This window comes from Fringilla coelebs (assembly GCF_963513975.1).
Source record: "Fringilla coelebs genome assembly, chromosome: 19".
NCBI classification, from domain to species: domain Eukaryota; kingdom Metazoa; phylum Chordata; class Aves; order Passeriformes; family Fringillidae; genus Fringilla; species Fringilla coelebs.
In genome coordinates this window covers 12,352,695-12,377,421 of record NC_140045.1, presented here as the reverse complement: position 1 = coordinate 12,377,421, position 24,727 = coordinate 12,352,695, and the positions used below count along the sequence as shown (strand labels likewise).

The 24,727-nt window shown below is 44.6% G+C and overlaps 1 protein-coding gene across 1 annotated transcript in view; it reads left to right on the top strand.

The window, feature by feature from the left end:
- LOC311161307 (myosin-13-like) overlaps positions 1-23,691 on the top strand; it is a gene marked incomplete at both ends in the record, with an annotated part of 28,791 nt that extends 5,100 nt beyond the window's left edge. The window contains 31 exons of the mRNA XM_084218793.1: positions 23-126; positions 328-466; positions 886-1,004; positions 1,105-1,254; positions 1,341-1,511; positions 1,845-2,154; positions 3,098-3,177; positions 3,706-3,793; positions 4,455-4,572; positions 5,239-5,362; positions 5,800-5,936; positions 6,614-6,869; positions 7,469-7,711; positions 8,436-8,612; positions 9,225-9,370; positions 9,457-9,547; positions 11,149-11,538; positions 11,630-11,756; positions 12,153-12,271; positions 13,205-13,401; positions 13,891-14,074; positions 15,360-15,525; positions 16,302-16,426; positions 17,944-18,252; positions 18,342-18,545; positions 19,291-19,416; positions 20,481-20,651; positions 21,722-21,826; positions 21,906-22,001; positions 22,539-22,673; positions 23,677-23,691. Coding sequence (XP_084074919.1) covers positions 23-126; positions 328-466; positions 886-1,004; positions 1,105-1,254; positions 1,341-1,511; positions 1,845-2,154; positions 3,098-3,177; positions 3,706-3,793; positions 4,455-4,572; positions 5,239-5,362; positions 5,800-5,936; positions 6,614-6,869; positions 7,469-7,711; positions 8,436-8,612; positions 9,225-9,370; positions 9,457-9,547; positions 11,149-11,538; positions 11,630-11,756; positions 12,153-12,271; positions 13,205-13,401; positions 13,891-14,074; positions 15,360-15,525; positions 16,302-16,426; positions 17,944-18,252; positions 18,342-18,545; positions 19,291-19,416; positions 20,481-20,651; positions 21,722-21,826; positions 21,906-22,001; positions 22,539-22,673; positions 23,677-23,691 — 4,922 coding nt within the window. The remainder of the gene's footprint in view (positions 1-22; positions 127-327; positions 467-885; positions 1,005-1,104; positions 1,255-1,340; positions 1,512-1,844; positions 2,155-3,097; positions 3,178-3,705; positions 3,794-4,454; positions 4,573-5,238; positions 5,363-5,799; positions 5,937-6,613; positions 6,870-7,468; positions 7,712-8,435; positions 8,613-9,224; positions 9,371-9,456; positions 9,548-11,148; positions 11,539-11,629; positions 11,757-12,152; positions 12,272-13,204; positions 13,402-13,890; positions 14,075-15,359; positions 15,526-16,301; positions 16,427-17,943; positions 18,253-18,341; positions 18,546-19,290; positions 19,417-20,480; positions 20,652-21,721; positions 21,827-21,905; positions 22,002-22,538; positions 22,674-23,676) is intronic.
- Positions 23,692-24,727: the final 1,036 nt, after the last annotated feature.

Sequence of the window (24,727 nt, the reverse complement as noted above, 5' to 3'; positions counted from 1 at the left end):
AAGGTGACCCACATATCTGCAGATCTCCTCCTTATCTCCACCAACCCCTATGACTTCCTCTACGTGAGCCAAGGAGAAGTCACGGTTGCCAGCATTGATGACAGCGAGGAGCTGCTGGCGACAGATGTGAGTAGAGCAGAGCAGGGCAGGGCAGAGCAGAGCAGAGCAGCAGCAGCCAGGGTGGCCTGGCCAGCCAGACCCAGCCCTGCTGGCCCAGTGCCATGGGACTGGGATGGTGCTGGACACAGCGCAGGCAGGGACAGAAGCCCCACCTGCCCCCTGTGCTTCACCCTTTGTGCTTTCCCAACCTGCCTGTTGCCCCTGCAGAATGCTGTGGACATCCTGGGCTTCAGCCCTGATGAGAAGGTGGGGATCTACAAGCTGACAGGGGCTGTCATGCACTATGGGAACATGAAGTTCAAGCAGAAGCAGCGGGAGGAGCAGGCAGAGCCGGATGGCACAGAAGGTAGGGCTGATTGCAGAGTTTGCTTGTGAACTGCACCAGCAGAGAGCCAGCAACCCAACCCCACAGAGTGCCCAGCCCAACACTTTGAAAATTATTTTTCTTTCCAGAAATTAATTTTTATAAAGATAGTTTCAAGTCTCACAAAGTCTGTGATTTCATTTATGCTCTACAAGGAAACAGGAAGACATACAACTTAAGCATTGCTGCAGCCCTTTAGGCATGGACACAGGATTGTGTTGCAGCTGAGATGTTGCCTTTAGAGCAAGGGGAAAATTCTCCATGAGACTGGAAGGAGCTTCTTTTGATAACACATGCATTTGAGTTGTGCCAACAGCAGGCTCCTTGTGACAGAGACATCCCAGAGGATCAGGACACTTTTCTTTGTCCCTACTGAACTTGTTTGCTCTTTCTGATCCTAGTGGCTGACAAGGCTGGCTACCTGATGGGTCTGAATTCTGCTGATTTGCTCAAGGCTTTATGCTATCCCAGGGTGAAAGTTGGGAACGAATATGTAACCAAAGGACAAAATGTCCAACAGGTACATAAACAGCCCATCAGCTTCTCAATTTCTTCAGAGTGTTCTTTCAAATTTAAAGCTGACTCAATATTTGTTACTGCCATGGCTGTGCTTCTTATAGGTGTACAATTCAGTGGGTGCACTGGCTAAGTCAGTCTATGAGAAGATGTTCCTGTGGATGGTTGTTCGCATCAACCAACAGCTGGACACAAAACAGCCCAGACAGCATTTCATTGGTGTCCTGGACATTGCTGGCTTTGAGATCTTTGATGTGAGTTACTGTAGGTATGCCTGCTCACTGAGGGCTGCTTGAAACTAAATGGCTTTTTTTTTTTTTTTGGTATTTTGGATTTTTAGTTCAACAGCCTGGAGCAGCTGTGCATCAACTTCACCAATGAGAAACTGCAACAGTTCTTCAACCACCACATGTTCGTGCTGGAGCAGGAGGAGTACAAGAAGGAGGGGATTGAATGGGAGTTCATTGACTTTGGCATGGACCTGGCTGCCTGCATTGAGCTCATTGAGAAGGTGGAAAAAAATCTGTTCATTGTAGGAGAGTACATTTCTTTTATGATAATCTATTTTATGTCAGTCATTCTTGACAAAATGGTGCATTACTGTTGAGTTACCTTTTCACTTCAAAATAGGCAGCTTAGAAAACCAAAGCTTTTGGAACAGCAGCTGTGTCTGCACAAACAATGGTTTCCTGAACAGCATGGCTGGGGTGGAAGGGAAAATGCCTAGACAATGTTAAATTGATGACTTTAACAGCTGCCTTTAAACAGTGAGGTGAACAGTGAGGAGCAGTAATGGCTCCCCTCCCCACCACTGACTTTCTTTACATATTCATATTTCTCTCAGCCCATGGGCATCTTCTCCATCCTGGAAGAGGAGTGCATGTTCCCCAAGGCAACTGACACCTCTTTCAAGAACAAGCTCTATGACCAGCACCTGGGCAAGTGCAGCAGCTTCCAGAAGCCCAAGCCTGGCAAAGGCAAGGCTGAGGCCCACTTCTCCCTGGTGCACTATGCTGGCACTGTGGACTACAACATCTCTGGCTGGCTTGACAAGAACAAGGACCCTCTGAATGAAACTGTTGTGGGGTTGTACCAGAAATCATCCTTGAAGCTGCTGTCCTTCCTCTTTTCTAACTACGCTGGTGCAGAAACAGGTAAGTGCCTTTTCAGCGATGACCAAGAAGGCAAAAATCAACTAAAGCCTACTTCTGCTTCTCCTCTCAGTGAGGCTACCAGTCCCTAAGGTGACCTTGTTCTTGTGTGCATCCAGATATGCCAAAACTAGGACACCAGCATGCAGAACTGTTGGAAACATCACATTTATGTGCTGCAGAGAAGTAAAGCACAGCAAGTCCAACCCCAAGTGACAGGAGGTGTATGTTTCCTGAATAACTGTGCTGAGAATCACCTGCATGCTTGCTCAACCACTAGACAGGGGCCAAATGAATCTGCAAAGTGCAAGCATTTTAGTCTTTGTAGACAGTTTTGTTTCTTGAGGGGAACTGGAAGAACAGAAAGAAAATCATGGAACAATTTCATATCCAGCTGGGCAGTCCTGGTGTTGTGATGGAAATAGAGACAGAGAATAAATTTAGAAGTCCTCCATAAGTCTCAATTTAATTGACTTCACAGTATAGCAACTATGGAAAGACACTGAGCTGCTTGGACTTGTATTTCTGAGACTAAAATTTGCTTCCTGCCATAACTCAGAGTAGAACTGTATTCTTCAGTTTAGGATTAGGATATTTCTCTACAGAAGACCTCCCTGGCACAAGTGGATGCCAAGTGCTGAGCCACACTAGGTCTTCACCTAATTAAAAAAAAATTTAAATGGGGGTTTGTGTAATAGTGAAAGCAATATGTGCCCAGAAGCACAGAGTACACTGTTAGGAAACTTAAGTCAGGCCATCCTAACAACCTAAATCTTACATTTGAGATCAAATATCCCACACTACCTAGCAGCAGTTCACTAAACTCTCAGGGAGCAGTGTGTCATTATTTAAAATGAAGTATTTTATTGGTCCATGGCCAAAGGAAGATGAAGACTGAAATGTACTTCATAATCTAACTGTTCACCTCCCATCTACTTCTTCCAAGGTGATAGTGCTGGTGGTGGTGGCAAGAAGGGTGCTAAGAAGAAGGGGGGCTCTTTCCAGACAGTGTCTGCTGTGTTCAGGGTATGTGAATTTCTTTTTACATGAGCCATGCTTCCACAAAATTAACTGAGGGCTGTAAAACCTATCCTAGAAAAATAGCTGAGAGAGTTGGGGCTGCTCAGCCTGAGGAAGAGAAGATTCCAGGCATACCTTATTCTGGTTTTTGAAGATACAAAAGGGGGCTTATCAGAAAGAAAAATACTTTTTACTGGGGTCTGTAGTGGCAGGACAAAAGGCAATGATTTTAAACTGGAAGAGGGTAGATTTAAACTGGATATAAGGAAAAAAAAATTCACTCTGAGGGTGGGGAGGCCCTGGCACAGGGTGCCCAGAGAAGCTGTGGTTGCCCCAAGTGCTCATGGCCAGATTGGTTGGGGCTTGGAGCAACGTGGGATATTGGGACAGGAATGCTGGGCTTGATGACCTTTGAAGCCTCTTCCAGACCAAACCATTCTGTGATTCCCTGAACTTAAATAACTCCCTGAATTTAAACAAGAATGCAAAAGCTTTGTAGCTTGAAGGTGAAACCCCTGTTTTGTTCCATCCCAGGAGAACCTGAACAAGTTGATGACTAACCTGAGAAGCACCCATCCTCACTTTGTGCGTTGTCTGATTCCCAACGAGACCAAGACACCTGGTAAGTCCACCCTTCTATTCTGAAGACATGGCACTGGCAGGAATTGGCCTCTTAAGCTTCCACACCAACTTCCCAAATAGCTCCTTCTGCATGTGAAGTCCTTTTGGGGGTTGGCCTGCAAGACAGGAACAAGGGGAGCTTTTGTGTTGTCTACTGTGACTGAAAAAATTGGCCCATTTACTCAGTTTTGTTATGTGTGTATCTGCATCTTTGTTTAAGGTGTGTACAGAACTGAGGGTGATAAAGGTGGGTTTGATTACAGCTGATAAAATCACCTGTTGTGGGTAGCAGCATTAGAAAATCCCTTGTCTGGATGGCACTGCACTACTCTGTGCCACCTTTGCCTGCATCCAGTGAGGAGGCTGATGCTGCTGAAGATTTTTCAGTTGGTCTCCTAAAGCACCATCCTGCCATTTTTTGAGAAATGTGGCCTGATGCCTCTGCACAGGCACTGCTAGCCCTTGTGTTCTTAGTAAAATTCACTGATGCAGCTCCACAACTTATATGAATTGAAGGCATGCTCTGCCTGCTCTTCCTGCATCTTTAATCAAGACTGCTTGAATTAAAAAAAAAAATTAAAAATAGATAATTCTGAGATGCTAATACACATGAAGATTCCCTGGGATAAAAAAGGGACCATGATGGATGTATTTTGTTTAAGGTGCAATGGACCATTACCTGGTGATGCATCAGCTGAGGTGCAATGGGGTTCTGGAAGGCATCCGAATTTGCAGGAAGGGGTTTCCAAGCAGAATCCTTTATGCAGATTTTAAGCAACGGTAGGTCCTCACTTATTACTCACTGTTTCTTAGGAAAAGGCCTCAGTAAGCACACAGCTCAGGTGACATGTCTGGTGACCCTTTCCCAATAAGCACACAGCTCAGGTGACATGTCTGGTGACCCTTTCCCAATAAGCACACAGCTCAGGTGACATTTCTGGTGACACTCTCCCAGCCAGACCAGATTAGTGGCATTGGAGGGAACCAAGGCATTAATATTGTTTTGAGGTTACCCCAGTGTTTCCCTCTCTGACCAGACCAGAGATTTCTCTTAACATCAGAACCAGGATAATTTCTAAACTGAAGCCAATGCCTGATGATTCAAAGAGATGCAAAACACTTGCAGTGTAATGAGTCAGGTGCCATCACAGACTACTCTTTGAAGTCTTCCAGAGTACAGGCACAAAGTCAATGCACAGGAGCCTCCTCACAGTGCTCTGTCTCTGGCCTGCATCGTGTGCCTTTTCTTCATCATTAAAATGGAGACAATTAAACTGGTTCATGGGGGCTCACTTGCCTTAGAGTGCTAAATCAGAGCTGTCTGCTGTTATAGTTAAATGTTGCATCTTCCATGCTGCACTGGTGTGAAACTGACCCATGATATACAGTTGATCCTATTTTCCTCACCCTCTTTGCAACCAGTTCTTGCAACCTGTCTCACCACAGGTACAAGATCCTTAATGCCTCAGCCATTCCAGAAGGCCAATTCATTGACAGCAAAAAGGCTTCAGAAAAGCTTCTTTCCTCCATTGATGTTGACCACAACCAGTATAAATTTGGCCACACCAAGGTAAGGTCCTTGTGGAAGAGTAGGTAAAATTAATATAATTATATATGTTTTTTGTTGAAAGTATGTATTGCATACTAAATCAGCCTTCATGATAATTATAAGCAGTCCAACCATTCTGCCCTGGGCAGGGACACCTTCCACAATCCCAGGCTGCTCCAAGCCCCATCCAACCTGGCCTTGGACACTTCCAGAGAGGAGCTAAATTTTCCATAAACTACAGTGGAGCAGATATCAAATAACACTGCAATAATACGATTAGCTCATGCACAGAGTGACTCGTCATGAATCATATGAACCCCGACAGAAAATTTCTCTAGCTCTTAAACCCTTTCCCTGCAGGCATTTTTCTTAAACTACCTTGTACTGCCCTGCATCAGCTGTCAATGGCCATGTAGCTGCCCAAGCCTCAAGCTGTTTGACCCTTTTTTATGCTCCAGGTGTTCTTCAAGGCAGGTCTCCTGGGACTGCTAGAAGAGATGAGAGATGAGAAGCTTGTGAGCCTCATCACTCACACACAAGCTATGTGCAGAGGGTACCTCATGAGAACTGAATTTAAAAAGATGAATGAAAGAAGGTAATGTAAGAAAATGCCAGCAATTGTACTGTGTCAGACCAAAGGTCCATCAGTGTAATATATTGTCTCAGGCAAAAAAGAACCTTGGGAAAGAACCTTAGAAATTATTGGGGAGCAGAGAAAGCACAACCAACCAGCTTCCTCCTGACAGTCTCACAAATTCTGGCAGCAGCTGTTTAGCATTCAATTCCATAAAAATGTTTCCTTATTTTTTCAGTTTCTGTCTTAAAAATTTCTAATATGGTATTGGCTGTTTTGAGTCACCCAAAAAGCATCAAGCTGCTGTTTCCACAATTGACAGTAACTGCCAGATTTGTAGTCTTAGTAGCAGTACTTCAGCAATATCAGTTTTCACTCTGGTATTTACCTGAGCACTTGTGTTTTCCTTGAGACTGAGGAAAGCCTCAGAGATTCCCAGTTAATATGGGAGAGAAGTCTCTCTGTTTTGTAGCATTTCTTCCTCGTATATTCAGAGTATAGATATTATTCAAGCTACTGAACCAGCTATTCTCCAGTAAGGGCCTCGAAATTACTCTTTAAAAAAAGCAAGGGAGATGAGGGAAAAAAAGTCTCATGCAAAAGTTATTGTGGTAAATCCTGATGACGTGTGGAAAATAATCAGTATGTTTCCAGCTCGAGTCTCACCACCTTCATTAACTGGTTTCATGTGTTTTCAGAGAATCTATTTATATCATCCAGTACAACATTCGTGCATTCATGAATGTCAAACACTGGCCATGGATGAAACTGTACTTCAAGATCAAGCCCTTGCTGAAAAGTGCAGAGTCTGAGAAGGAAATGGCCAACATGAAGGAAGAGTTTGAGAAAACCAAGGAGGAGCTTGCAAAGTCTGAGGCCAAGAGGAAGGAGCTGGAGGAGAAAATGGTGACTCTGTTGCAGGAGAAGAATGACCTGCAGCTCCAGGTTCAGACTGTGAGTAAACTCCATTTCCAGATTCACCCCATTTCTTCTTACTCTGCTGTTCTTTTTGTCCTCTTTTCCATTGCTCTCTGTGAACAGGCATGTCATGGGGACAAAGCCTCCACTGCTTTTGTCTGGTCTTGTCCCTGACACCTAAGCAAGGTGCAAACATACACCAAACACTAACACCAGTAATAACACAGGAGATTCCAATGCTATCACCAGTGGAAGAATCAGACATTCCACAGTGTGTACAATGTGCTCCTCACAGTGGTGTCTGATTCTGGATGGAATATAGGCTGTTTCCACACCTGCTGCCACTATAATATGGAGCTTTTCTGTCAGAGGCAGGACTCAAACTGTGGAAACTGCTTTTCTCTGGAATACTGCTGAACAGAGACTGAAATTGCACCTGTCAGGTTCTAAAAGGTAATAAAATGTTACGTGGCCAAGAGCAGCTTGGTGCAAGTGGACTTGTCACTCGTTGCCATGTGCTTTCAAATCAGTTCAGTTTCAAAAAAAACCCCTGCATTATTTCACTCACCAAGAGTCTTTAATGCCTTTTGTCATTTTTATGATAAATATAAGGTGCCTTCAATGTGTTCTGGTAGGAGACTGAAAATCTAGCTGATGCTGAAGAGAGATGTGAAGGACTCATTAAGAGTAAAATCCAGCTAGAAGCTAAAATTAAAGAGCTAAATGAAAGACTGGAGGATGAAGAGGAGACAAATGCTGAACTGACAGCAAAGAAGAGGAAACTTGAAGATGAGTGCTCAGAGCTGAAAAAAGATATTGATGATCTTGAAATGACTCTGGCCAAAGTGGAAAAGGAGAAGCATGCAACAGAGAATAAGGTGACAGAGGAATCAGGGAATTATTTTCCCCACACTGTGCTCCCATATAGCTTGTCAGTTTTGTGGGAAAATATAGCCAGTTATTCATAGAATAAGTTCTATGAATAGCAGTGAAACGTGTCCAATGCACAGGAGAGAGGTATTTTCACTTAATCAATCAGCTGACAGAATTTTTTCTGTTAAGTTTCTATATCATGTTATCATGGTTTGTTTCACTTTTAGGGAAAACTTAACATTTTTTTGACTGTGCTTAACACTTGATCATCTCTTTTTAAAGAACATGACTTGCTGGGAAATCACAGCTGTTTTCACAGCAAATATATGCAGGAAATACATTCCTTGAGCAAGAGCAACTCAGAGGGCTTTTGCAAATCTCAATGGGAAAAACCTTCAGAGGCAAGGGAGGATCTAGCAGGTTTCACTATAAAATTTAGTAGAACAGGGGTGGGGATCAAAAACAACTAAAGCAAGAATTCCTATCACTGCAGGACCAGAGAATGAGACTCTCAGGTATGATGTATGCTGCTGCCCTCCTGGCAATAAATATAAACTTTCTGCAGAGAGAATTTTGACTACATCCAAGTAGGATGATAGGAGAGGGTTTGCAAGGTTTTGCAAGGATAGGAAAGGTCTTGCAAGGTTTTGCAAGGGTGCAGCCACCGTGTTCTCAGTCTGCCATGTCTCAAGGCATCCCCTCATGGGATGGATGCTGGCTGTCTGACAGGTAAAGAACCTCACTGAGGAGATGGCAGCTCTGGATGAAAACATTTCTAAACTCACCAAGGAGAAAAAAGCCCTCCAGGAAGCCCACCAGCAGACCCTGGATGATTTGCAAGTTGAGGAAGACAAAGTCAGCACCCTCACCAAAGCCAAGACCAAACTGGAGCAGCAAGTGGATGATGTAAGTAGAAGGTTTTGGGTTGTGTTTATATGCACTGTGACAGATTACCATACACTAGAAATCTGTAGTTTGAAGTATAAGCAACACCTAAAGCAGACAAACCAGCTCTAATAATTTCAGCCAGTGAAACACTGTTATTTACAGGAAAATGTGTAATCCAGCATATCTTTCCTGTTCATCACAGGGTATTTCAGCACTGTAGACTTTTGTGATCTGATTTAACTCATTAGCTGAAGCAGGAGACCTGTGACAGTTTGAAGGTTGCTACAGAGTTATTTGTGTGCACATATACTCCAGGAAGTTATAAATACTGGGAATTTGTGTCTATTTAGGAGCCTATATGCTAGGAACTGCAGCTACTGGAAAAATTTAATTTCTGTTTTTTCAAAAACTGGTATTTCAACTGTGCACAGCCAAGCTGTGAACAGCTCAGTGTCTGAAAACTAAATCACCATGGCATCTCTGGTCTCATGGTGAGAATGCGGCACATGTGGAGATGCCCTGATTATTTTCTCTATTCATCAATTTCCAGCTTACCTAGATTTTTAAATCAAGAATAGTTACTTTCAAAGTATAATTTATGTATTTCAAAGTATGTTTTATGTGTTTTAGCTTGAAGCATCTCTGGAACAAGAGAAGAAGCTGCGAATGGACCTTGAGAGAGCAAAGAGAAAACTGGAGGGTGATCTGAAAATGTCTCAGGATTCCATCATGGATCTGGAAAATGATAAGCAACAAATGGATGAAAGGCTAAAAAAGTATTACACTGACTTATTATGCTCTTAGTTCTGAAATTCATGCTTTATCTTAACCGCACTGAATTTGCCTTCTTGTTCTTTAATAGAAAGGATTTTGAAATTAGCCAGTTGCAAAGTAAAATTGAAGATGAGCAGGCTCAAAGTTCTCAGCTGCAAAAGAAAATTAAGGAGATTCAGGTAAAGTCTAGGAGTTATTAATAATTTTAGTGGGGTCATGAATTTCTTAGAATTAATTGGTATTGATTCTTAGACCATTCTACAAAAATATTTTCCCTTTACATGAATAAAACCACTGATATGGGACTCTGGGTGCTGTTCCCATCTCAAGACACTTTCACAGAAACTCTGTACATGAATACATAGGAAATTTCTTACATGAACCTTGTGGCAGGCTTTGAGAATGCCACAGATGTGCAGCCACTGAAAATCACTTTTCTAAGAAAACAATAGGATGTGACTCAATATGTCAGGACCAGGACAAAGATCACCTTCTAAATGCAGAACCAGGAAGACAGCTCTCTTCAGTGCTTTTATCCCTTGATTGTTCACGTCAAAGTTCCTTCCATCCTTTCTCCAGTTTGCTGCTGGAGAAAGGACACTGCTTTGTTCTGGCCTGACTTCTAGGAAATTTCCAAGAAATTCACATTTCTTTATATTTTCCAGTGACACCCCTTCTATTTCTTCAGGAAAATGCAATTCTAAAGCTTTCACAAAATAATTAATCCATTCTGAGCTATAACATAAAGTATCAGATTTTACACTCACCATTGGTCCAAAACTGAGTATTACCTGTCCCAGTGACAGTGAATTTTCTAGTGGTACTTTGTCACTGTCATATTTTTTGAAAAATCCCCCTGCCCAGGATTCTTCTCCTGAGAAGCTCAGAAGCCTCAGAGAAAAAGGAAAACAATATTATCTCATTTGCTTCTCTTGCGTTTTCCTGCTTTGGAATGTGGTTTGAAGATTGTTTATCCAACAGGTGAATTGTTTTGACTTCATGACTGTGGTGGTGTTTGCAGGGGTCCCAGGATGAGGGAAGAGATGAGAATCTTGACTCTTGACTTCTGTGTTTCAGAAGGCTGATTTATTACTTTATGATATGTATTATATTAAAAGAAAATGCTATATTAAAACTATACCAAAAGAATAGAAGAAAGGATTTCATCAGAAGGCTAGCAAAGAACGGAATGATAATAAAATCTTGCGACTGACTAGACTCCCAACACAGTTAGACCTGTGATTGAGCATCAAGTAGAAACAGCTCACATGGACCAATCAAAGACCTGTTGCATTCCACAGCAGCAGATAATTATTGTTTTTCTTTTCCTCTGAGGCTTCTTAGCTTCTCAGGAGAAACACCTTTCTTGGGAGAAAAAATCCTGGCAAAAGGATTTTTCATAAAATATGTCTGTGACAAATGACCAATCACGGTCCAGCTGTGTTGAGACTCTGGAGAGGGTCACGAGTTTTCATGATCATTCTTTGTAGCAACCGTCTGTATCCTTTCTCTATTCTTTAGTATAGTTTTAGTATAGCATTCTTTTATATAATATAGTAACATAAAATAATAAATTGACCTTCTAAAAGAATAGAGTCAGATTCATCATTCCTTCCTGGCACAGGAAACCCCCCAAAATACCACTTCTTATTAAAGTATTAAAGTACTTCTCTTTAGAAAGAGAAGTATTAACGGATGTGAAGGTTTCCTCTTTATTCCTTAGTGATAGTTTTACATCTGTCTATCCCAAAGCCCTCTTTTAACCAATTAACTCCCATAGGCTCGGATAGAGGAACTGGAGGAGGAAATCGAGGCGGAACGCGCGATCCGCGCCAAGTCTGAAAAGCAGAGAGTCGACCTGTCCAGGGAGCTGGAGGAGATCAGCGAGCGCCTGGAAGAAGCAGGAGGGGCCACAGCAGCTCAAATTGAGATGAACAAGAAGCGTGAGGCAGAGTTCCAGAAGATGCGCCGTGACCTGGAAGAGGCCACGCTGCAGCACGAAGCCACGGCTGCCGCCCTGCGCAAGAAGCACGCGGACAGCACGGCTGAGCTGGGCGAGCAGATCGACAACCTGCAACGCGTGAAGCAGAAGCTGGAGAAGGAGAAGAGTGAGCTGAAGATGGAGATTGATGACTTGGCCAGCAATGTGGAGTCTGTCTCCAAAGCCAAGGTGGCTGCACGGGAAGAAGTGTTTGTCATTTTTAGCATTATTCTTCTCAACAGCTGGATGAACTGAGGGATTTGTTTCTGCCTCTTTGCAGAGTAACCTGGAGAAGATGTGTCGAGCTCTTGAAGACCAGTTCAGTGAAGTCAGGGCCAAAGATGATGAACATGTGCGGCTCATTAATGATCTGAACACACAGAAAACACGCCTGCAGACTGAGAATGGTACGTCCCCTGATGAAATGTGATATTCCAGTGTCAAGTACTTAAATAGGCTGCCTGAATGCCTGTGTGTTTTGTAACATATTCATCACTTGGGGATCTGAACAAAACTCAGAATGTAGAATCTCCTCCTGGTGGCAGGGATAGAAACCTGCCCAAGGAAACACAAAACCAAACCAGAAGCAGTACTGTCAGTCAAAATGAAAATGTGAGTTTGCGGTCAGTTCATCTTTTCTTTGATGCCAGCACAGCTTTTCCTATCAGTGGGAATGCAATTACTACTGTCCCTTCAATTTACCACTTTATATCTTGCAATCACTTCCCACATGGCTAGCTGCTCTCATTAATTTGTTTTATGTCTTGTATCTCTGTGTAAAAACATCAACTTTTTCTTGTTAGGTGAACTTACTCGGCAGCTGGAGGAGAAGGAGGCCTTGATTTCTCAGTTGACTCGAGGCAAACATACTTTCACTCAGCAGACTGAAGAGCTGAAGAGACAACTAGAGGAAGAAAATAAGGTGACTTGCTTTCATTTTAAACAACTAATTTTAAAATAAATGAGCTTTCTCCTCAGAGAAGGGACATCACAGTAGTGAAAATTTTGAACTTTGCCTTGGAATACAGCACAGAGAGGAGACATTAAAAATTAAATAAGCAAGACAGTTTAAGCCCTTCTCACCTTACATTCCAAAGATCAAAAACATGAGAGAAATGAAGGAAAGCAGCTCTGTGCCCATAGGCAAAGCAAACAACAGCAGCCAAAAAAAGGAAATGGAGCAGGAGCACTTGCACTTTGTCTGTTGGTGGATTTATTTTGCCTCTGCCTGAAACACCTGGTGCAGATGTGTTTGAGAGGTGCTATCCCCCCAGACAAGACGCACAAGTGTCACAGACATATTTTATGAAAAATCCTTTTGCCAGGATTTTTTCTCCTGAGAAGCTGAGAGGCCTCAGAAACAAAATGTAAACAATGATTACCTGCTGCTGTGGAATGTGGCAGGCGCATCTTTGACTGGTCTCATGTGGCTGTTTTTAATTAATGGCCAATCGCAGTCCAGCTGTGTCGGACTCTCTGGGCAGTCACAAGATTTTATTATCATTCTTTACTAGCCTTTCTCTTTCTTTAGTATAGTTTTAGTATAGCATTTTCTTTTAATATAGTATATACAATAAAATAATAAATCAGCCTTTTGAAACATGGAGTCAAGATTCTTATCTCTCCCCTTGTCCTGGGGACCCACAAACACCGCCACAGGCGAGCACCCGACCCTGTTTAACTACATCAAGCCTGAAACACAGAATCCCTAATGCTATTCATTTTGCTCCTTCTGTTCCTCTAGCAACAGCATGCACATGGACAGGGAGACATGAATATTATATCAGACTAGAGGAAAAACACCCAGTCACAAACTATGCGTGTTCTGACAACATGTTTTATTTTAACTGCCCAGGCCAAGAACGCCCTGGCCCACGCCCTGCAGTCTGCTCGCCATGACTGTGACTTGCTCCGGGAACAATATGAGGAGGAGCAGGAGGCCAAGGGGGAGCTGCAGCGAGCCCTGTCCAAGGCCAACAGTGAAGTGGCCCAGTGGAGAACCAAATACGAGACGGACGCGATTCAGCGCACGGAGGAGCTCGAGGAGGCCAAGTACGTGGAGGGATGGCTTGGAGCAAGTGGAGGGATATTTAATCATAATGAGGGCAGAGCTGAAGGAAAGCAGAATATGTTTGTAGGGGTAATATGCAGAGCAGTGTGCTTTTTAATGTATTAGGAGTGAAAAGGGGAGCGAGTGGATATTTAAAGGAGAAGTAGGGGGGGAGGCTTAGGGGTGTCTACATGAAGGAGAATCCCAGTGCATTGAGTTAATCATAGTAGTTGAAAGAGCACGTTCTTTGCACTGTCAGTATTGAAAGCATATTTTTGGTCCCTCTCCACCCTGGTACAGTTCTTACTTGGGTGCATATTCTCCCAGTCTATGCCCCACTTCAGAGCGCTGTGCCACCCCCAGGCTCCTGGCACCACAACATTATATATTGCTCTCTGTGCCCATTTTCCCTATTCCAAACTCCTTTCATGTTCATTTTCTGAGAAGGTCAGAATTTTCTTTTCCTCAGTGCTGAATGTCCCATCCTGCAGGAAGAAGCTGGCCCAGCGCCTGCAGGAATCAGAGGAGCAGATTGAGGCTGTCAATGCAAAGTGTGCTTCACTGGAGAAGACAAAGCAGAAGCTGCAGGGGGAAGTGGATGATCTCATGATTGACGTGGAGAGGTCACATGCAGTCTGTGCAGCATTCGATAAAAAGCAGAGGAATTTTGATAAGGTTTGTTCAAAGCACTGTGCCAGATCTAAACATCATCAGGTATTTGATAGAACATGACAAATTCTGAGATTATCAAAGTTCTGCACTCACAGTAAAATAAATTGCATCTCACCCAAAGCAAAATTATGGTAAGGACCCCATAGTGGGACATCTGGTAAAGTCACTGTGTAAGTAACCCCAGGCGACCACAGCAAATAATAAATCTGCCTTCTGATAATTAAAAAAAAACATGAAGTCTTCACAAGAGAGACTGGTCAAGCAGACTGAGTAGTCACATGCAAGCTAACAATCCCTGGTGCTAGTCTGCCAGCCTAACTTTGGTGTTAGGCAGAGCCTCAGACTCATGGAAAGTTCCAGCCTTCATTGCCCTTACTAACATTTAAAAGAACCTGCACTGTTGGACCAAGTGATGCTGCACAGCCCTGTGTCTTGGCATACCCTTGTGTGAGTGAAAACACTGTGCTAAAAAGGTTCTTACAGGTCTGTGGTGTCAAAGTGAGGAGAGGATTGGTAGAGAATGACCTTTCTTGGTGGGCTTAGTCCGGGACCACTGGCTCCTGCAACACTACCAAGCCTCACACATCCTTATTCAGACCAACTACATTATGTTCAGGCTGATGTCAAAACAAACTCCTTCCTGACAGCTTGGGGCATGCACTAGTGTTGGTTGAAGAGGCAAATTTAAGTAGATCTCACCAAAACAACCAGAGTATGCATCAGAGGGTGTGGTATTTTTGGGGTCCCCCGTGGCAGGAAGGAAATGATGAATCTGAGTCCATGTTCTTAGAAGGCTAGTTTATTATTTTATAATATTATATTATAGTAAAGAACACTATACTAAAATATACTAAAGAATAGAGAAAGGATACAGACAGAAGGCTACAAAGAATGATAATGAATCTCATGACCCTCTCTCCAGAGTCCAACACAGCTGGCTATGATTGGTCATTAATTTAAAATAATTCACATGAATCCAAACAACCAACCACCTGCTGGATAAACAATCTCCAAACCACGTTCCAAAGCAGCAAAACACAGGAGAAGCAAATGAGATAATTATTGTTTTCCTTTTTCTCTGAGGCTTCTCAGCTTCTCAGGAGAAGAATCCTGGGCAAAGATGATTTTTCAGAAAATACAGTGGGGACAACAGGGAGTTACTGTCACAGGCAGAGAACAGTCCAAAGCAAAAGGCTGTTCAGAGAGGCCAGGCCTCTTGGGTTCTTGTCACATGAGGATGCAGAGATGGAGTGTGTCAGAATGGGTCATTCTTCCCCTGTCACTGCAGATCCTGGCTGAATGGAAGCAGAAGTACCAGGAGAGCCAGACGGAGCTGGAGGCTGCCCAGAAGGAGTCTCGCTCCCTCAGCACCGAGATCTTCCGGATGAAGAATGCCTACGAGGAGATGCTTGACCAGGCTGAGACTGTCAGAAGGGAGAACAAGAACCTCCAGCGTGAGTTCACGTGTCTGTCACCCTGGATTCACTGGGAGCCCGCAGATGCTCCCACATTTCCTGACTGCCAGAGCTCTGCCTCTTCCCAGGGTTTTGTTCTTTATGGTTTTCCCACAAAGGTGGTGACCTCCTTTCCTGGTCAGCAGATCATAAAGTCACCAGCAAGGACACACTTCCATCTCTACAGCATCCTGCTCTCTCAGGATGTTCCCCCTTCTTCACACCATCGTAATCCTATGCAGTGATGAGGACAAGTTAACTGAATAGACAGAAATTATGATGATATTCAGTTTTTTTTCAGATTGCTTGAGTCACTGCTACTAGAAAAAAATCTGGTGGGCTGTTGTCTGTCTCCTGATTATTGGAGGATCATGCAGCTGTGGCACAATGGGTTGGCAATTAATAAGCAAACTAATTATAGAAAGGAAATACAACTCAGATCCTTTTTGTGAACTGAATGATCACAGGGAATTATCTGAGCATAAGGAGACCAATCAAACATGCCTGTCTCTGGAGATGTAATTTCACTACCCAGAGGAAGTTGACATCGTTTTCTGAGCTTACTCCAATTGGTCCCTCTCATTTTCAAATTGCACACTGAGCTGGGATGTGCAGGTTATCAGAAACAAAGATTGCACATAAGATGTATTATTTTTCTCACTGTTACATCCCATTACACCAGAGTCTCTTTTGTCACTCTCATTGCCAAAGAGCAATTGCAGGTGCCACTGATCACACTGTTTGAGAGGAGCTGAGTATGTGTTTTCTGGTTGCAGAGGAAATTTCTGATCTGACTGAACAGATTGCTGAGTCTGGAAAAGCAAACCATGGGCTGGAGAAAGCAAAGAAGCAAATTGAGCAAGAAAAGTGTGACCTGCAAGCAGCATTAGAAGAAGCAGAGGCAAGTGTCCTTAATCAGGGGCTTGCTTTTAGAGAAATCAAGAACAGAGAAAGCAGAGAAAATATATTTTATATTTCTGCTTATCCTGAAACTGTCCCAGCAGTGCAGTGAGACAGCACAGACAGACCAAAACACACAGGGACTGCTCCCCTGCCAATACCAGTGTGACATTCCTTGCTGTGCTATCATGCACAAAGCCCCCTGTTTCAATCTAAAATTGAGCTAATTTTGCACCATCTCTTTGAATTTGCTTCCATGGAAGGCTGAAAAAGAGTCACTAAAAAGAGTCACACTTCAAAACTCTGACAGTTTTGTTTTTAGCCTTCTGTTCTGTATCTTCCCTGAGTGCCTCTTGGAAAAGATATTATTACTTCTGTATGACCACATCTGAGTCTCCAAAATATCTTTTTGGGCACTTCATGAGCTGCCCATGATATACCTAGAGCATACCTCAAACACAGAGACACAGAATTAACTTGGATTCTACAGGATCCCTAGAAGTCTTTACTCAACTTCCTGGTCAAGGAAGGGCCAACTCTGAACTTACATTAGATTGCTCAAAGCCTTGTCTAATTGGTTTTTTATAATTTTCAAGGATGGAGATTTCAGAGTATTGCTGGATAACCTTTTCCAGTACAACATAATTTTCAGGGTTAAACATTTTTATCCCTGTATGCAACCAGGATTTCCCTTGTATTGACTTTTAACAGACCTTTTGTCTTTTTGTTGTCCACCACCAAGAAGAGCCTCACTTTATTTTCTCTCTAACTCCTCTTAGGTAGAAAAAGAAGTAAAAAACAATCTCTAGATCTCACTAAATGGGTGGGCAGTAGGAGCAATAGTTATTGTGGTCATGTAATACATCTACTCTGATTTATGCATCTAAACATCATCAGTCCAATCCTGAATCAGTCACCATGGCTCATTCAAGAATTCAAAAGGAGAATCAGGCATCTCTGGAAAATACATTCTTACAAGGGATGCCAGGGCTGCATCAACTGTTTTATTCTCTGCATGTGCTTATTTCTGTCCAGTGGGTGGAAAGACCCAGCTTCAGGCTTTTCACTGCTGCTACAACTGAAGCTGGATGGCACCAGAGGGAAGGAAATGAGTTCCAGAGGGAAAGGTTGTGTGAACTGGGCCCCAGAGTCACTGGGGTGGGACAAAGCAGAAATCAGCATGGAGATACAAGAGCAGGCAAGCTGCTTCTAGCAGGAGGCTCGGCTGTCCTACTTTATATTTCCTCATGATCTGTTGTCTCTCCAGTGTCACCACAGCCTTCAGTGCCCAGACCTTGTGGTATATGAGGCTTTTTCCTAAGGAATATTATTCCTGAATTACCATTGAATATCCAGATGGGGTGGAGTGAGTATGGGATAGCAGTCAGCTTTTTCAGTGCTTGGTCTTTAAAGGTCCACGTTAGGGTCCCTCCCAGCTGCAAAGGGTCACAATCCTGCACGGGCATTTCCCAGCAATGGACACTACAGAGACAAATTATAATATTTCAACCCTCACAGGGCTCTTTAGAGCACGAAGAGGGCAAAATCTTACGTGTTCAGCTGGAGCTGAACCAGGTGAAGTCAGATGTTGACAGAAGGACTGCAGAGAAAGACGAGGAAATTCAACAGCTGAAGAGGAACCACCAGAGGGTATTAGAGTCTATGCAAACCATGCTGGATGCCGAGGTCAGAAGCAGAAACGATGCTCTGAGGCTGAAAAAGAAGATGGAAGGAGACCTGAACGACATGGAAATCCAGCTGAGCCATGCCAACTGTCAGGTAGCAGAGACACAGAAGCACCTTAAAGCCGTGCAAGGGCAGCTCAAGGTAGGGACCACAAGGCTGCTGTCCCCCGAGCCTTTGCCATTCCCTCTGCTCGCTTCTGGGTCTCACAAAAGGCGCTCTCATCTCTGAAGGACTCCCAGCTCCATCTGGATGATGCCTTGAGAGAGAATGATGACCTGAAGGAGCAGCTGGCTATAGTGGAGCGGAGGAATGGTCTGATGACAACGGAGATGGAGGAGATGAGAGCTGCCATGGAGCAGACGGAGCGAGCCCGCAGGGTGTCTGAGCAGGAGCTGACAGACGCCAGCGAGAGGGTGCAGCTGCTCCACTCACAGGTATTTGGCACCTCCTGGCACCACAGAGATTCCTACAGGCCAGTGGGAGCGGCACAGGTGGGTTGGGAGTGGCACAAACACACTCACCTGCTGTGCGGGAGCTGGGGCTGGATGTGACGGTGATCACAGGGGTCCCAGGATGAGGGAAGAGATGAGAAAGTTGACTCCATGTTCAGAAGGCTTGATTCGTTATTTTATTATATATATTATGTTAAAAACGGTACTAAAAGAATAGAAGAAAGGATTTCATCAGAAGGCTGGCTAAGAATAGAAAAAGAATGAAGAACAAAGGCTCAGACTGACTGAAACAGGCGAGACAGCTGGACTGGGATTGGCCATTAATTACAAACAACCACAGATCCACCTGTTGCATCCCACAGCAGCAGACAATCATTGTTTACATTTTGTTCCTGAGACCTCTCAGATTCTCAGGAGGAAAAATCCTAAGGAAAGGATTTTCCATAGAACATGTCTGTGACAGCTGGATCAGCTGGGTCAGGGACCAGCAGGTGCCTGGCAGGGCTCCCACCCCCACTCTGGGCTCCCTGGCTCGGGGGGCACCAGAAATGCAGCCCCTGTATGAGCCATGCTCACGTGGCTCTCTGCTTCTGATTCCTCAAATGTGGAATTCACAGGGAATAGGATCGATTAAATATTCCAGAATTCTGAATTTTTAGGCAGCAGCTCATCCTACACTAATGAGTAAACAGGGTGGGAATGACCTGTCTGCTGACTGCCCCAACAGAACACAAGCCTTCTCAACACCAAGAAGAGACTGGAAGTGGACATAACTCATTTACAAACTGAAGTTGAAGACAGCATTCAGGAAGCCAGGAATGCAGAGGAGAAAGCAAAGAAAGCAATCACAGATGTGAGTCCTCTTGCTCTTCCATTTTGTACTACCACAGTCGCTTTTCCACTTTAGAAAGGCAGCAGTCAGATGGAGGAGAACCAGTTCTTCAACAGAAAATATCTGTGGCAGCCATTGCCCTACTAGTTGTCACAGAAGACCCCTCCAGAAAGGGTCCTCATGTCCTGCTAGCTGTCTGTATTGAAGAGGAATTCTCTCTCCCATTCACTTTTGCTTCCAGAGTAAATGCAGTAGGCAGGATAGAATAGCTGGTGGCAAGATTGTAATAGAAAAAGAGTAGTTTGAAACAAAAGCCTGTCCAGACACAGCACAGAAGAGCAGAAATTAAGACTAAAATAATACACAATTCTATACAAATGCTAGACATGTAAGAAAGAAAAAGAGAGAATATAAGTGGTTCATTTAAATGAGGTTACAGGTTCCACATTATCAGAAATAACAACACCTGGGATAATCTGGGAAAGGTATAGGAAAATTAAACAGAGAAGAATGGTGACACTATTCCATCAAGTCCTGGTGCACCAGTCCTGCCTGCCCAGCAGCAGCAATGCTGCAGGACCCCTGACCTCTCTGCTGTGCCACCTTGGTGACAGCAATCAGTCCCAGCTTCTGAGCACCTCAGCAGACACAAGATTTTCAGTGCAGTTTGAGGTACTCAGGGTCATCTCACTGGCAAAAACTGCTTAGAAGTCTGACTCTGGCAAATTTCAGATAGCCAGATACCCAAAGTCACGAGGAAGCCCAGAGATGCAGAGTGCTAGCAGGAAATACCTCAGTTTTGACTGACTTAAAACATAGACCAGGCTAGGGTTAGGGTACCAATCCATTTGCACACCTTGATTATATTTTTCTTTTTATCAACCCTGTCTGTTCTCTGAGGTGAAGCAGTTTTAGAAACACAGACTTTGAGGAGGAGTGACCCTGTTTGTGTGACAGAGCCTTGGCCAGGCCATGGGCACTGAGAATGTGCGGAGTCACTCGCCAGTGTGAAGCTGGGGGTTTTTCTCAGGCACCCAGCACTGCTGGGTTGGGGACATTTGTAACAAAACTGTGACCACAACCAGGCAGCCATGATGGCAGAGGAGCTGAAGAAGGAGCAGGACACCAGTGCCCACCTGGAGAGGATGAAGAAGAACCTGGAACAGACGGTGAAGGACCTGCAGCTTCGTCTGGATGAGGCTGAGCAGCTGGCACTGAAGGGAGGGAAGAAGCAACTCCAGAAGCTGGAGGCCAGGGTATGGTGAAGATTAAGGTTAATTTTCTGACTGGGCCCTTGGTTGGTGCAACCTCTTGGGAGGGTGAAAACAGGGAGAGCCCCAGATATTCCCAGCAGGTTTGGTTAGAGCTGTGCTGAGCAGCCAAATATTGCACTGTGACATCAAAAAAACAGAGTGGGGGCAAAAATGGGGGTGGATGGGACATCAGGGAGATAGAGATGGTGATTTTTTCTAGGAAAAAATAATTTAAGTTGTATTTACTTGGGGATGAAATTGGAACTGGTAATGGACAGACTTCAGAAGCTGTTGAATGCACAGTAGAAATGAAAACCTTAAACAGAAAAAAATTGGGGCTTCATTAGGAAGGGCACTGAGAACAACACCTTCTTGCCACTATATTAAGTATCCCAGGTGCAGTTCTGGTCTCTGCAGCTCAAGAAGGATCTGCAAGATAAAGCTTTTTGAGTATTGACAAACAAGGCTGGGACTCTGCCATGGGGAGAGACCAGCCCATCTTCATCTTTAAAATAAATAAAAATAAATACTCTACAGAGTGGGCAGTGAAATCTGCAAACCTGCCAACAAGGAAGGCTGTAGAGGCAGCTGGTAAAAGGTTCAAAAAAAGGGAGTAGAAATTAGCAGGTTTACAGAGGGACAAAGGTGTAGATATGCCATCTTACATCACAAGTTCAATGTTTGTGGAAGCTGGACAAGTGGAAAGGGAATAGACAGCAGCCAGGTTTCCATGCTGTCCCCAAACAGTGTTTGCCACTGCCACTCCCAAAGATAACAAATGAAAGACAAAAAATGGAACAGATTTTTCCCATTTACCTGGTGAGCATTCATAGAACCCACCCTTCCCTGTTTCAGTTTCCTCTTCTCTGACAGATTTAAGCCTGATTTTGACTACAAATGCTCTAGGTATGCACAGCTAAGTTCCTTTTATAAACAACTATGGAGTCACACGCTGTGTCACCACCAACATAACATGGGGAGCATATTTTAGCTAGTCTAGACCCAAGAAGCAGCTGCAGGACAGCAGGATCAGCAGCCATTCTTGCCATCCTCACCATGATCCTGTGTTCCAGATTAATGAGTTAGAAAATGAGCTTCATTCCGAGCAGAAAAGAGGAATAGAATCCCTGAAAGGAGCTCGCAAGTACGAACGGAGGCTGAAGGAGCTCACTTACCAGGTATTGCATGTCCTCCACCCTCCCACGTGGGTCACCCCAGTTCTGCTGCCAAGGCTGACTCCATTTCCACTCCCTACAGTCTGAAGAAGACAAGAAAAATATTCTTCGGCTCCAGGACCTGGTGGACAAGCTGCAGTTAAAAGTGAAAGCCTACAAGAAGCAGGCTGAGGAAGCTGTGAGTGGAGGACTCTTTTCAGTGGGGCCTGGGTAGAGATTTCTGAAAAGTGGGCTCCCTAGATCATTAAAATAATTGAATACTGGTCAAAAAAAAGTTTTTTGACCAATCACAAAAAGCAAAAGCACATTGACAGTATTTATATCTGTATAGTATATATTCTATATTGAATAGAATCCAACCACTGTAAGCACAGGTACCTTTGGTTAAACAATGCCTGCTTATTTCAAATACAATCCCTGCTTGTGAGCCCTCAAACACAATGCACAGAGCTCCGTTATTATGCTTAAAACTCCCTAATATCTCACTAGATAAACTTTTCTGCAGCTTAGGGAGTCAATACACAGACCATTGTTCTATTTGTCCTTACTTTTCTACTTCTTACACAATTTTTCTGCTGACCAATCTCATGGCTACTGCTGAGGTCTAATCACAGTTCTCTGAGGCCCGCCTTTTGCAGCTTTCCCAAAACCCTCTGATTTTATGGATCCCCACAGCAGGGCAGTGACATTTGTGCCGATGCTGTCTGGTTTTCAGGAGGAGCAGGCAAACATCAATCTCTCGCGGTGCCGCAAGGCGCAGCACGAGCTGGAGGAGGCGAAGGAACGAGCTGACATCGCTGAAGGGCAGGTGAACAAGCTGAGAGCCAAAAGCAGGGACATGGAAGGCCAGGTGAGTTGGAGGCTGCAGAGAGGGACCTTCCTGTGCAGGTGGTGGCACAAAGGTCACTGCCCAAACAGCCACAGCTACATTCCTCCCACTCTTCCACTGGAGTTTCCTCACAAAGAAAGGCCAGGAATTGTTGCTGTCTTGGTTTGGAAAGACAGGTGTCTGCTAAGGAAGGCAGGAGCCTCCCCTGAAATGGAAAATGTAAACCCCCTCCCTCCAAATTGCTATAAATTTGAAATTAAGGGGCTCTCAGGCAAAAATATGGGAGCAGGAGTAACAGTTCTTTATTAGGGAAGAAAATAAAAAGATAAAATAAACAATGCAGTGAACCAAACCAACACTGACAGAGCCAGAACACAGCCTGACACCCTGTGGGTCAGGGTGCTGGCAGCAGGGCCATTGGAATTGTGGCTCAGCCCTCCTGCAGTGCCAGGGGTGGTTCTGCTGGAGCAGGGATCCTGCAGAAAGGTGCAGTCTGCCTCTGAAGATCCAGGGGCAGAGGCAGCTGCTGTTCCTCTGGGAAATCCAGTGGAGAAGCCATGCTGGTGTTCCAGAATCTCCAGATTATATCCAGGTAGGAATGCTTGGCTCCTCCCCCTGGGCTCACATCTCCCAATGGGATGCTGTAGTTCTTATCAGCCATGCAGGGACATTCAATGGCCTGTTATCAGCAGGTGTCTCCCTGAGGGAGGATTGGGTGTGGAACAGATAAGGAAAATGCCCACTGAACAGAGGACAGCTGCCATACAGATGGCAAATAGAATACATCTTGCCTTGCAATCTGTGACAGTCACTTACTCAAAACCACTGCATTTTGCAAGTTCTTTTGGAATCAGACCAGATACAATCAACCCTAAGAATCCAGGTCTTTCAGCACAATTGGGAGATATTACTTCTTCATTATAAAATGGCAGAACAGTTGCAACAGCCACAGACTTGAAACGAGACCACAAATAACTCAGTTGCTCCAATGCCCTCTACATTATCTTCCTTTTTCTGTACTTAGAAATCAGAGAAATGAGGTTCCTGACCCGAGCTGCAGCAGGATCCCTCCTGATAAAGACTTCTGTGTATCCAGCAGATATCCATTACTTTCTTCAAGTGCTTGTGTGTAACTGATAATTTAGCCAGCCTTAAGGTGAAGCTGTGAGAAATCTAATATATCTATATATCTATATATATATATATATACACATATCTATCTATCTCTCTGTCTCTCTCTCTCTATATATATATATTTATATATTTATATATGTATATATATATAAAAAATAAACCTGGGTGATGCTTTAGTGACTATATGGACTGTTGATTCACTATGAGATTGTCAAGTGTCTGTCTGTGTATCTGTGTGTACCTGTGTCTGTCTGTGTCTGTCCATGTCTGTCCGTGTGTGTTGGTGTCCTTCTGTCCATGTGTCCATGTCCATATGTTCATATCCATCTGTCAGCGTCCGTGTGTCCGTGTCCCGCTGTCCATGTGTCCATGTCCATATGTTCATGTCCATCTGTCATCGTCTGTGTCCGTGTCCCGCTGTCCATGTCCGTGTGTCTGTGTGTCCCTCTGATGTGTGTCCCGCTGTCCGTGTGTCCGTGTGTCCCTCTGTGTCCGTGTCTGTGTGTCCCTCTGCATCCGTGTGTCCGTGTGTACATGTGTCTGTGTCCTGCCGTCTGTCCGTCCGTGTGTCCGTGCCCCGCTGTCCATGTCCGTGTGTCTGTGTGTCCCTCTGATGTGTGTCTGTGTGTCACTCTGATGTGTGTCCCGCCGTCCGTCCGTCCGTGTGTCCCGCTGTGCGCCCCGTGCCCGCGGGCTGGCGGGAGCGCTGCCGGGCGCAGCTGCGCCAGTGCGGCGCGAGGGGGCGCTGTGGAGCCGCGGGCCCGGGCGGGGTGCGGGGGATCGGGGGGTGCGGGGTGTGAGGGGGATGCAGGGTGTGCGGGATGTCCGGGAGATCGGGGTGTGCGGGGAGTACAGGGTGTGCGGGATGTCCGGGAGATCGGGGTGTGCGGGGAGTACAGGGTGTGCGGGATGTCCGGGAGATCGGGGTGTGCGGGGAGTAC